This window comes from Mustela putorius, unplaced genomic scaffold, assembly GCF_011764305.1.
Source record: "Mustela putorius furo isolate JIRA1106 unplaced genomic scaffold, ASM1176430v1.1 tig00000585_pilon_pilon_pilon, whole genome shotgun sequence".
Taxonomy (NCBI): Eukaryota; Metazoa; Chordata; class Mammalia; order Carnivora; family Mustelidae; genus Mustela; species Mustela putorius.
The window spans coordinates 10,183,771-10,196,350 of NW_025421424.1; the positions used below are offsets into that span (position 1 = coordinate 10,183,771).

Genomic DNA, 12,580 nt, shown 5'->3' on the forward strand with positions numbered 1-12,580 from the left:
ATCTCTAGTCTAATGAGCTTTTTCCTTTCTTTTCTTTTGTCTAGTTGTCTGGACAACTTTTGTCTAATTTGTCTAGTAACCTGGGATTTCTCCCTGGCCTCTATTTTATCCAAGGTTCCTTGTTTCTGGTTGGGAGGACTAAGTCCTGTATGACTAGAGTTTCTAAGATAATTGAAAGTTTAACCAAAGAGGCTAATAACAGAAAAGTTGCCAAAAAATTACCTGAACTTGTGGATTTGAGGGACAAGATGCTGGTGGGTGACCGCCCCAATCACTTGTGCCATTTACACCACAACATTGCAGCTAAAAGCCAAACCCCCAAAAAACATGATGGTTAGAAAGTTAACAGAAGGAAAACTGTAACTTGGAGAAAAGGTGGGCCCTTCGGATCTGACTGTAGTGGAAAATACAGAATTAGCTTAACTACTCTGGCTCCTTAGAACAAAATATTTTCAGATCCATTATACCATTTCATTCACATAAATCTCCTTCAAGTATAAAGGGCATGTTTAACTTATCCATATTTTACAGATGAAAAATTAAGTACACAGGGGATTCAGTCTGACATGTTTGGGTCTTCCTTAGATCTTAGTAGGGCGTAGACAGTGAACCTACCTGAGAATGTGAAGGATGAGAGAATGTAGAGAACTTTGTACCAATCAGACAGATTTGTGTTTGTGACTACTAAACATTATTTTGGACCTAGGGGCTGCAGACCTTAGGTTCTGGACCTTTTAAGAAAGGAAGTTCCTTTAGCCTCCAGGCACTGAGGTTGGAAAATTAAGTCTGGGCTAAGCTGAGGAAGATTCCATCTATACTCACAAATGTCTGGATGGAATCCCATGTTGCTCTGGTGCTGTTGTTCGAGTGGTATTGCTGGATGCTCTCAGTCAGGCTTGTAGACACATAATTATTCAACTGGGTGGGACATATTCCAGCAGAGAAGACATTATAAAAAGCAGGTGAGTTCAAGGAACAAGCAATTTCTAAAAATGACTGGTGGTTCCATTTGCTCCTCCCTTCCAAATGATCTCCTCAGAGCTAAGGAAGTGAGGAGCCAGAGTTTATATACAGGGCAAAGTGCTGAGACTGAAATAGCATTGCAGGAAGAAGTTCATAGTAGCCTCTTGTCTTTCCAGAACTCTGGTTTTTCAGAGGGAGACAATCAAAGCATGGGCTCTCTTAGGCATGGAGACAGACATTTTCTACTGCCAGACACATAGAGGGAAGGAAGTAGGTGGAGGATAAACTTGTTTTTACTTTTCTTCCTATTCATCCTTCAAAGCATGATTCAATTGCAATCTTTCATGAAATTCCATCCCCCCCCCATTTACAGTTAATTTCTTTCTTCCATCCTTCCACTTTGCCTCTATCTCTATTACAGGACTTCTTCTCCCCCATCAGAAATACAATAATTTATTCTTTATAGCTTACCTTCTGATCATACACGAAGAGCAGGATGGCCATGGTCACCTCAGCAAGGAGTATAATCAGCAGCAGGAAAAAGAACTGAGGCAAAGTAGAGACATGCTCATAGCACTGATCCTAGTTCTTCCCTCACTCCCACTGCACCCTGGGAGTATCCAAACATGTCTCCACACGTGTACAGAAGTTCCTATTTCTGCTTTCTCAGGCCCTCATAAGCCTTTTGTTTTGTGAGGGATATGTGTCATTCTTGTGCAATTAGACTCCAAGTCTTTAGAGGGCAGATCAGCTGTCTTCTAACTTTATTCTCCTCTTCCTTTATTCTAAGGAAGACCCAAACATGTCATGTGCCTATACAGCTCCATGCACATAATGAGTATGAAATATTATTTGTTGAATCAGTGAAGCAATTTTGGCATCAGCTTTTTGAAACAGTTGAGCAAAAGAGCAGTAAACTAAACTATATGTCTTTAGTTTGGGGTCTGGTCCCTTCTGCAAGATCAGGGTTATTTTGGGGTTGGGATCAGGTGATGGTGGAAGTTGAGAGGAGCCCTATACAGATGTGGAGAAGAGGTATTCTAATCACAGTCCTAATACTTGGTTACCTCTAGCTGTAGATGCGTACTCCCTTTATGCTAATTACACACAGCAGAAAACACATTGTCACTTATCCTGCTTTCCCTTTCTATCGCAATATTATTTTTAACTACTTAAACCTGTTTAATCTTTTCCCTATGTCTATCAGCTCCCATCTTTTGCCATTAATCTGGGAACTGAGAACAGGAACTTTTTATTCTATGTCTTGGTTTCAATTTAAGAGTTGACCCATAAGGGAAAGAAAATTAACCAAATAACCTAAGGAAGAACCAAGGTGACTGGGAACCCTTACTAAGGATGGAGTAGTACTGCTATATCAAGCACTGTTCTGGGTCCACTTAGAGATACAAGGAGCTCTTCTTTCATAGAGCTTACAGGTAAAACCTAAGCCTAAATGTACTCTTCAGGAGTCTTAACTGATAGGGAACAACAGAAAAGCTCTAGCATCTCTCTTGTTAGATCACAATGGCTACCACCTAGGGCCTCACTTAAGTTGGATCATCACACCGTCATGTACCCTGTGCGGATCTGAGATAGAGAAGCATCTTCTGTCATTTTAGGAGGGCCACAGTACTCAGAAGAATCTAGAGACTAGATTTTCCATCAGTTAATGACTCTGATTCAGATCCTAAAAATACATACTGATGTGAAAGCATTTAAGCAGATGGATAACACTTGATTTCAACCAGACATGAAGAAATAAAATGTCATAAAGGGAAATTATGACAAAGGCCATTATTAACACTGTACAATGAATCCCAAGAAAGATAGCAATGTCCTCTTCCACATATCCCTGGGACCCCAGACAGAAACAAAATACTATTGCTCTAGACAGATTTGGCCAGCTTAAAGTGCCAATCCTATGTTCCTATGATTTCCCTGTGCCCATAGGTTAGCTACCAAGGAACATCTTGCCTGGGACCTAAGGTATCATGTCTCTCTACTTAGGGTAGCACATCTGCTGCAAGATACTCACTGACATAAGCAGACACTTGTTCTCCTTGATGGAGCCCATGCAGCCCAGGAAGGCAACCACCATGATAATGGAGCCCACGATGACAAATGCATTGCCCAGTGTGAGGGAGGGGAACAGGCTGAAATTGTTGTGGACCAGGAGATAGATCCCAAAGCCCAAAATGCAGCAGCCACAGAACTGAAAGAAAGAATCCCACAACATTCTTGAATATCTGCTCACATTTTCACTTGAGATTAGGGTGGAGGGTGGGGTAACCATGTTATGGGTATTAAGGAGGGCACATGTTGTTATGAGCACTGGGTCTTCTATGGAACTAATGACTTGTTGAATACTACATTAAAAACTTATGATGTACTATATGTCAGCTAATGATAATAATAATAATAAAAATTTTTTCTTAACTTTCCCACCAAAGAATCAAAAAAAAAATCATATCTTTCCATTGGCTCTATCAAGACTCTCATGAACAACTTCTTTTCCCAGCTTTCCCCTGCACCTAGAAAAGAAGTGATCCTACTTTCCTCCTGTGATGTCCCACTCATGCTTCATCTTACCCATATCAGATACCAGGGAAAGCTCGCTGTGAGTAATATAGTATCTTCAAGCTTCAGCTCTCCTACTCCTTGTTCCCACAACATCTTACACATGGTCTTCCCTTTGGAAAGCACAACAATGTAGAGGGGATGCCTGGCTGAGAACTTTATCTTGCTAGGCAGAAAACTAGAGAGCCAAACTTTTAAGAATCTTCTAATAGACACATGAGTGCAAACTGATCCTATATTTGAAATTCAATTGCTAAATTTGGTGTGGTGAAACCTTCCCAGAAAAGATGATGTCCCTTTCAATCAGTTACTCATCCAAGGGATTAAGGGAGGGAGGGGAGCAGGAAAGTGTTATTTATTCACAGAATAGAGAGTCTCAGGTTTCTCACCCATAGATGTCAGCAGTGAGCAGTAATAGCCTCAAGTCCCCAGAGAGAGGAAGAGCCTGCCAATAGATCTGCACTGGATAAAGATGTGGTACATATACACAATGGAATATTATTCCATCAGAAAGAATGAATACCCACCATTTGCACTGACATGGATGGAACTGGAGAGGATTATGTTAAGCGAAAAAAGTCAAGCAGAGAAAGACAATTATCATATGGCTTCACTCGTATGTGGAACATAAGCAATAGCATGGAAGACCATAGGGGAAGGGAGGGAAAACTGAAGTGGTGGGGGGAATCAGAGAGGGAGATGAACCCTGAGACTATGGACTCCGGGAAACAACCTGAAGGTTTCAGAGGGCAGAGGTATGGGGAGATGGGGTAGCTGGGTGATGGGTATTAAGGAGAGCACGGGTTCTGATGAGCACTTGGTGTTATATGAGACTATTGGATCATTGAACATTACACCAAAAACTAATTTTGTACTATATGGTGGCTAACTGAACATAATTAAAAAAAAGATAACTGCACTGGTACTTTTCGATTTTACAGGCTTAGACAATGGCAAGATGGGAAGAGGGGAAATTATTACTCCCTTGTTTTAAGCTGGGTATGCCATTCAGACATGCATGGGTTGCTCTCCACACCACGATGGATCTTCAGTAGAGGAGAGAGAAATAGAATGGAGCTGGGAGGAGATGAGCTCCACGTGCTCAGAAGAGGCACACTTACCCAAAAGAGCAGGTTGAAGAAAAACAGAACGTACTTCAGCAATTTCAAGCCGCTCATGCCCATGCTGGGATATTCTTACCCTAAAAAGTGAAAGGAAAAAAAGAGGAAATAAGTTACCTGGCTCTGTAACGTGACACTGGTGAGCAGACAGTATAAATGTTCAGAGTTCAAGATCTCTTGGGTTTGAGCTGTGAGTATCCTCTGGGAAGTTTCTCCAAACTCCCTGTTTTCCCCGTCTCTGAACCAAGGTACCAATTGGTTTATCTTGGACACTCACTTTTGCTCCAATTCGCAAGCCAAGAATACTTATCACTGAATTAAGCACTGTAGAGGAAAGCAATAGAGTTGCTTTTGGAGGAGTGAGTCACAGTAACACAAACTAGGCCAGTGCTCAGAGAAAAGTGCTTGGGCATTTACTCAAGAAAGCAGGCTAGGGGTCAGGAATTAATCAGCTGTGGAGGTCAGTGACTTGATCAACCAGTTCCTTAAATGCCCTGAGATGTATATATACTACATTTGGTAAAACTCTCCACATGAAAGTGGGAGGAACATACATATGTATGATTCATTCTTCTACTGAAGAAACATTTATGATGTTTTTTATTCTAGATACTGTGGGAGATATAACTGTGACTAAGTAGTAGCTATCTTCCAGGAGATGTCAATCTTATAGTAGAGATAAAACTAGCTATCAAATCCAATGGAGAAATGAAGAGATAGCAATGAGAACTTGATTTAAAAATATATATGTAATTTCATTTTCTCAGCAAGGTATTAATGTGCAAACTCTCACCCTCAATTCTAGAGATCTGAATACACAATTTTGAATTTTCTCTCAGACATAATTTGGCTTTATAGAGTAACTCGTATTTTAAAACCACACATAAGCCTGCTATATATAAAGCAGAATGCTATTTTATTGGGGGTTTTTCCCATTAGAACTATGCCTTTTCTAGTATATAGATTGCTTACACAATCTATTGCCTGTACTCTCTTAATAGTATCAAGCTATCCAGAAATCAGATGGTCTTGAGGGATAGGTCATCTAGGCTATTAATAAGCCTGATGAGCTATTTGTATTCCACAATAAAATAATCTCTGTTGTAAAGACCAAATATATATATTTATCTCATATCATTTTGTCCTTCTCCTTCCCTTTCCCCTTCTTGTCTTGACCCTCAGTATTATTCTTAATTCTTCATCAATATTTTAGCCAAGTTAAAGTAAAATTGATTATATTATAAGTGTGTTTGTATATACTTGGGAAGTTAATATGATGACTTACTACATAGGCTTTGAGGTCAAACTTGAATTCAACTCTCACATATGCCACTAAAAAGCTCCATGAGATTTGGAAATTTACTTAACATTTCTAGTCACAATTTATTCCTATGTAAAATGAGGGGTAATACTTACACCTCCTAGGGTGGATGTGAAAATGAAATGATCTTACAACAGAGACTGATATACCACTGTACTCAGTAAATGGAACCCATGATTATTTTGTCTTAAAGAAACTCTCTGGGGAGGGAGAAATGGAAGTATACAAAGTTCCACTATGCGGTGTGGTAATGTTATTTGAAGACAGACTGTGATGAATTTAAGATGTACAGTATACACCATAAGGCAGCCTCTAAAATAGCAAAATGGGGAATTAATAAGTCACCAAAGGATAAATAAATAAAACTTAAAAAAATAGGCCAGCAAAGGAGATAAAAAAAAATTTTAAATACTGGATTAGTTGAAAGAAGCCTGGAAAAAAAAAAAAAAGAGGAAAAGGAAACTGCTACGGTCTGAATGTTTGTGTCCCCACAACATTTACAGGTTGAAATCCTAATGCCCATGATGGTGTAGCGACATAAGGTTTTGGGACGCAGTTAGGTCATGAGGGTGGAACTCTCCTAAATGGGATTAGAGATCTTATAAAAGAGACCCCAGAGAGCTTCCTAGCTCCTTCCATCCCGTGAGGACACAACAAGAAGTCTGTAACCCAAAAGAGTGGTCTCACCTGACCACATTAGCATCGTGATCTTAGATTTCCAGCCTCCAGAACTGTGAAAAATATATTTCTGTTGTTTATAAATTACCCAGTCTTTAGTATATTGTGCAGCAACCTGCACAGACTAGGACAAAAACAAAGAACAGATGGGGAAAACAGAAAACAAATAGAAAGATGGGACAAAGAGAAAACAAATATGCTCAATTCTAACCATATTAATAGCAAGTAAATGAAATGGTCTAAGTACTCCAGGTATGCCCCAAGATAGCCAATTGGGTGAAAGAATATTCAGTCATGAATTATCAGAAAAAGAAGAAAACAATCCCACTTAAAAATAGCATGAAAAAAAAATTCTTAGGAGTAAGTTTAACCAAAGTGGTAAAAGATCTAGACACTGAAAAACAGACATTAATGAAAGAAATGTAAGAAGACACAAATAAATGGAAAGATATTCCATGCTTCTGGATTGAAAAAATATTGTTAAAGTGTCTGTGCTACCCAAAGTGATCCACAGATTAAATGCAATATATGTAAACATTTCTGTGGCATTTTTCACATATACAGAATAAACTATCCTAAAATTTATGTAGGATCATAGAAGACCCTGAATAGCCAAAGGTATCTTGAGGAAGAAAAACAAAACTAGAAACATTATACTTCCTGATTTCAAATTATATTACAAAGCTGTCCTAATCAAAATAATATGACATTAGCATAAGAACAAACACATAAACCAATAGAACAGAATAGGATGCCCAGAAATAAATCCATGCATCTATGGTTAATTTATTTAAAGCAAAGGGGCCAAGAATATATGATGGGGAAAAGACAGTTTCTTCAATAAATGGTGTTGGGAAAAGTGGTCAAGCACAAGCAAATGAACGAAATAAAAGCACTATCTTATACCAGTCACAAAAATAAAATCAAAATGGATTATAGACTTGATATAATAGTGATTTGAAGGGGACACATGTACCTCAATGTGTATAGCAGCAATATCCACAGTAGTCAAAATGCAAAAGATCCTAAATGTCCATCAACAGATGAATGGATAAAGAAAATATGGGAGAGCCATACAATGGAATATTACTCAGCCATCAAAAAGAATGAAATCTTACTATTTGCAACGATGTGGATGGAACCAGAGGATATTATGCTAAGTGATAAAAGTCAGTTGGAGAAAGACAAAAATTTCACCTATATATGGAATTTAAGAAACAAAACAGATGAGTATAGGTGAAGGGAAAAAATAAAATAGGATAAAAACAGAGAGGGAGGCAAACCATGAAAGATGCTGAACTCCAGGAAACAAATTGAGGGTTGCTGGAGGGGAAGTGAGTCGGGGGATAGGATCATTCGGGGTTGAGCATTAAGGAGGGCACTTGATGTAATGAGCTCTAGGTGTTATATGCAACTGAAGAATGACTAAATTCTATACCTGAAATTAATGCACTATATGTTACTTAATTGAATTTAAATAAAAAATTTAAAAATGGATTATAGACTTGAATGTAAGACTTGAAACAACAAAACTCCTGGAAGAAAACATAAAGTGTAAGCACCTTGACATTGGCCTTGGCAAGAATTTCTTGGATATAACACCAAAAACAAATGAAACAAATGCAAAGATAAATAGGTGGGTCTGCACAGCAAAGGAAACCATCAACAAAATGAACAGGCAACCTATTTAGTGGGAGAAAATATTTGCAACATATATCTTATAAGAGATTAACATCCACAATATATGAAGAACTCATGCAATTCAATAACAAGAAGCAAAAACAAATATATGATTTACAAATGGGCAGGGGAAGTGAATAGACATTTTTCCAAAAAAAGTCATACAAGTGGCCAGCAGGTATAAAAAAGATGCTCAACATTACTAATCACCAAGATGGAAAATGCAAGTCAAAACTTCAATGAGATATCACCTCATACCTGTTAGGAAGGTTATCAGCAAAAAGCTACAACAAGTGGTGAGAGGATATGGAGAAAGACAGCCTTCATGCACCATTGGTGGGACTGTAAATTGGTTACAGGCACTATGGAAAACAGTATGGAGGTTTCTCAAAAAATTAAAAATAGAACTATTCTACAACTCAGCAATTCCACTTCTGGGCCTATATCCAAAGGAAAGGAAATCATGGTCTCAAAGAAATATCTGCACCCCCATGTTTATTGTAACATTACTTACATAGCCAAGACATGGAAACAACATATGCCCATTGACATTTCAATTTTTAAAAAATGTGGTATAGGGTGCCTGGGTGTCTCAGTTGGTTGGGCATCTGTTCACTGCTCTGGTTGTGTTACTGGGATCCTGAGACTGAGTCCTGCATTGGTCTCCTCACTCAGCGGGCAACTTGCTTCTCCCTCTGCCTGCTGCTCCCCCTGCTGCACTCTCTCTCTCTCTCTCTGACAAATAAATAAATAAAATCTTTTAAAAATGTAGTATAAATATACAAAAGAGTATTATTAAGCCATGAGAAACAAGGAAATCCTACCATTTGTGACAATATAGATGGACCTTGAGGGAATTCTCTCAAAATTCAGAAGACAAATAATCCCATTTGAAAATGGACAAAAGAGGGGCACTTGGGTGGCTCAGTTGGTTAAGCGACTGCCTACTGCTCAGGTCATGATCCTGGAGTCCTGGGATCAAGTCCCACGTCAGGCTCCCAGCTCCACGGGGCGTCTGCTTCTCCCTCTGACCTCCCCGCTCATGCTCTCTCACTCTCTCTCTCTAATAAATCAATAAAAAAAATCTTAAAAAAAAAAGAAAATGGACAAAAGAATAAAAAGAACAAAAGATCTGAATAGATAGTTCACCAAAGAAGATACACAGATGAAAAATATGTAAATGAAAAATAACTCTACTTCATTAATCATTAGGGAAATGTAAATTAAAACCAAAATGAGATACTGCTGTCTCCCTCCTAGAGTGGCTAAAATTAGAAAAAAAAAAAAAAAGACAAAAAATGACCATACCAGGGGTTGATGAAGATGTGGTTAGTGAGTGTGTAAAATGGTATATCCACTTTGAAAAACATTTTGCCAGTTTTGTGAAAAGTTAAACATATACTTACATGATTTAGCCATTCCACTCGAAGGTATTTATCAAGAGAACAAAAAGCATATGACCATACAAAGACTTGTACAGGAATGTTCATTGCAGTTTTATTTGTAATAGCTCAAAGCTGAAAACAGCCAAAAGGGCCATCAACAGATAAATGGAAAAACAAACGGTGATATACCTATCAAATGGTATACTACTCAGGAATAAAAAGAAGTGAACTGCTGATATACAACACAGCATAAATGAATCTCAAAATAAGTATGGTGGATGAACAAAGCTAGACAAAGAAAAGACTACATAGTGTATGATTCCAGGTATATAAAATTTTAGAGATAAAATGAAAACTAATATATAGCAACAGAAAGCAAATCAATGATTGGGGATTGAGGCAGAGGAAAGCAGTGGTGGTGGCGGGGGTTAGGTAATTAAAAGGAGAGGAGAGACAGGCAGGAGAAAGGGATTACAACAGACTATGACTGATCTTTTGGAAGTGATGAATGGTTTTTATCTTGATGTAGTGATGGTTTTATGTATGTATGTGTACATCAAAAAGTCCTATCTAATTTGTCCCTGTCCATCTCTCCAAATTCATGGCAATATACTCTGGCTTATAGTTTATTTTTAAAATTTTTTAAATTTATAAAAGCACTTTAGATATGCATGACATATGTACATACTAATATATACAACTCGATGAGTTTGGGATAAGTGTACACTCATGAAACCATCACTAGTATCCAAACTGTAGACATTCCTATTATTTCTTGAAGTTTCATTCCATCCCATTATTATTATTATTTTTATTTTTTGTGGTAGTAATACCAAATATAAGATCTACCCCCTTAGCAAATTTTGAATGTACAATACTGTATTGTTAGCTATAGTCACTATATTGAAGAGTATATTTCCAGAACTTACTTATTTTGGATAACTAAAACTTTGTGCCCTTTGACCATCACCTCCCTATTCACCTCTCTCCCAAACTGGTAGCAACCACCATTTGACCCTACGCTTTCATGAGTTTGACTATCTTATATTCCACATGTAAGTGACACCACACAGTATCTGTCTTCCTCTGTTGTGCTTATTTCACTTAGCATAATGTCTTCCAGGTCCATCTATGATGTCACATGAAAACAGAATTCGAAAAATAAATGACTCCATGAAACATTCCAGTGTCAGTGAGGGCATGGAGAAAGAGACGGGGGACTAGAAGATATATTTGAGCAAACCCTAACTGAGAACTTCCCTTATCTGGGGAATGAAACAAGCATGTATGTCCTAGAGGCAGAGAGGACCCCTCCTAAGATCAAGAAGAACAGACTTGAGGCACCTGGGTGTCTCAGTGGGTTAAAGCCTCTGCCTTTGGCTCAGGTCATGACTCAGGGTCCTGGGATTGAGCCCCACATTGGGTTCTCTGCTCAGCGGTGAGCCTGCTTCCCCTTCCCTCTCTCTCTCTCTCTCTGTCTACTTGTAATCTCTGTCAAATAAATAAATAAAATCTTAAAAAAAAAAAAAAGAAGAGCAGACTGACCCAAGGCATGTAATAATAAAATTCACAGGTCTTAGAACCAAGGAAACCACCTTAAGGGCAGTTAGAGGGGAGAGATTCCTTACATACAGAGGGAGGAACATCAGAATAATGTCAGACCTATCCATAGAGACCTGGCAAGCCAGAAAGGGCTGGCAAGACATATTCAGGGTACTAATGAGAAGAACATGCATCCATGAACACTTTATCAGGCAAGGCTGTCATTCAGAATAGGCAGAGAGGTAAAGACCTTCCAGGGCCAGCAGAAACTGAAAGAATATGAGACCAGTAAGCTAGCCCTGCAAGAAATATTAAGGGGGTTCTATAGAAGGATAAAGACCCTAAGAGTGATATAGAACAGAAGTTTACAGAGACAATCTACAAAAACAAGGACTTCACAGGCAACATGATAAAATCATATCTTTCAATAATCACTCTCAACACAAACAGCCAAAATGCTCCCATGAAATGGCACAGGGTTGCAGACTGGATAAAAAGATAGGACCCATCCATGTGCTGTCTTAAAGAGACTAATTTTGAACCTAAAGATACATCCAGACTGAAACTGAAGGGATGGAGAACAATTTTTCATAACAATGGACCTCAAAAGAAAGCTGGGGTAGCAGTTTTCATGTCAGACAAATTAGATTTTAAGCTAGGGACTATAGTTAGATAAGGACACTATATCATTCTTAAAGGGTCTATCCAACAAGATGATCTAACAACTGTAAATATCTATGCCCCCAACATGGGAGCAGCCAACTACATAAGCCAACTGTTAACCAAATAAAGAGACATATTGATAATAATATGTTAATAGTAGGACACCTCAGCTCTCCATTCAGCAACAGACAGATCATCTAAGCAGAAAATCAACAAAGAAGAGCTTTGAATGGCATATTCAACCAGAATGGGCCTCATAGATAAATATAGAACATTCTACCCTAAAGCAACAGGATACTCATTCTTCTTGAGTGCACATGGAACTTCCTCCAGAATAGACCACATACTGGGTCACAAATCAGGTCTCAACCTATAACAAAAGACTGAGATTATTCCCTGCATATTCTCAGACCACAATTCTATGAAGCTGGAATTCAATCATAAGAAAAAAATTGGGGGGTGCCTGGGTGGCTCAGTGAGTTGAGCCTCTGCCTTTGGCTCAGGTCATGATCTCAGAGTCCTGGGGTCGAGGCCTGCTTTGGACTCTCTGCTTAGCAGGGAGCCTGCTTCCACCTCTCTCTCTGCCTGCCTCTCTGCCTACTTGTGATATCTGTCAAATAAATGGGTAAAATTAACAAAACAGGAAACAA

The 12,580-nt window shown here is 38.6% G+C and overlaps 1 protein-coding gene across 3 annotated transcripts in view; it reads right to left on the reverse strand.

Annotated features, from left to right (window-relative positions):
- The window catches only part of CD53 (CD53 molecule), a 53,771-nt gene that overhangs the window by 28,947 nt on the left and 12,244 nt on the right, over positions 1-12,580 (reverse strand). For 2 of the 3 annotated variants that reach the window (XM_045081924.1, XM_004769752.3), the window contains exons 2-6: positions 4,662-4,741; positions 2,999-3,175; positions 1,435-1,509; positions 823-918; positions 223-303 (exon numbers count right to left, since the gene is read on the reverse strand). In XM_045081924.1, coding sequence (XP_044937859.1) covers positions 223-303; positions 823-918; positions 1,435-1,509; positions 2,999-3,175; positions 4,662-4,724 — 492 coding nt within the window. In that variant the 5' untranslated portion in view covers positions 4,725-4,741. The remainder of the gene's footprint in view (positions 1-222; positions 304-822; positions 919-1,434; positions 1,510-2,998; positions 3,176-4,661; positions 4,742-12,580) is intronic. The other variant, XM_045081925.1, reaches the window with a different exon arrangement.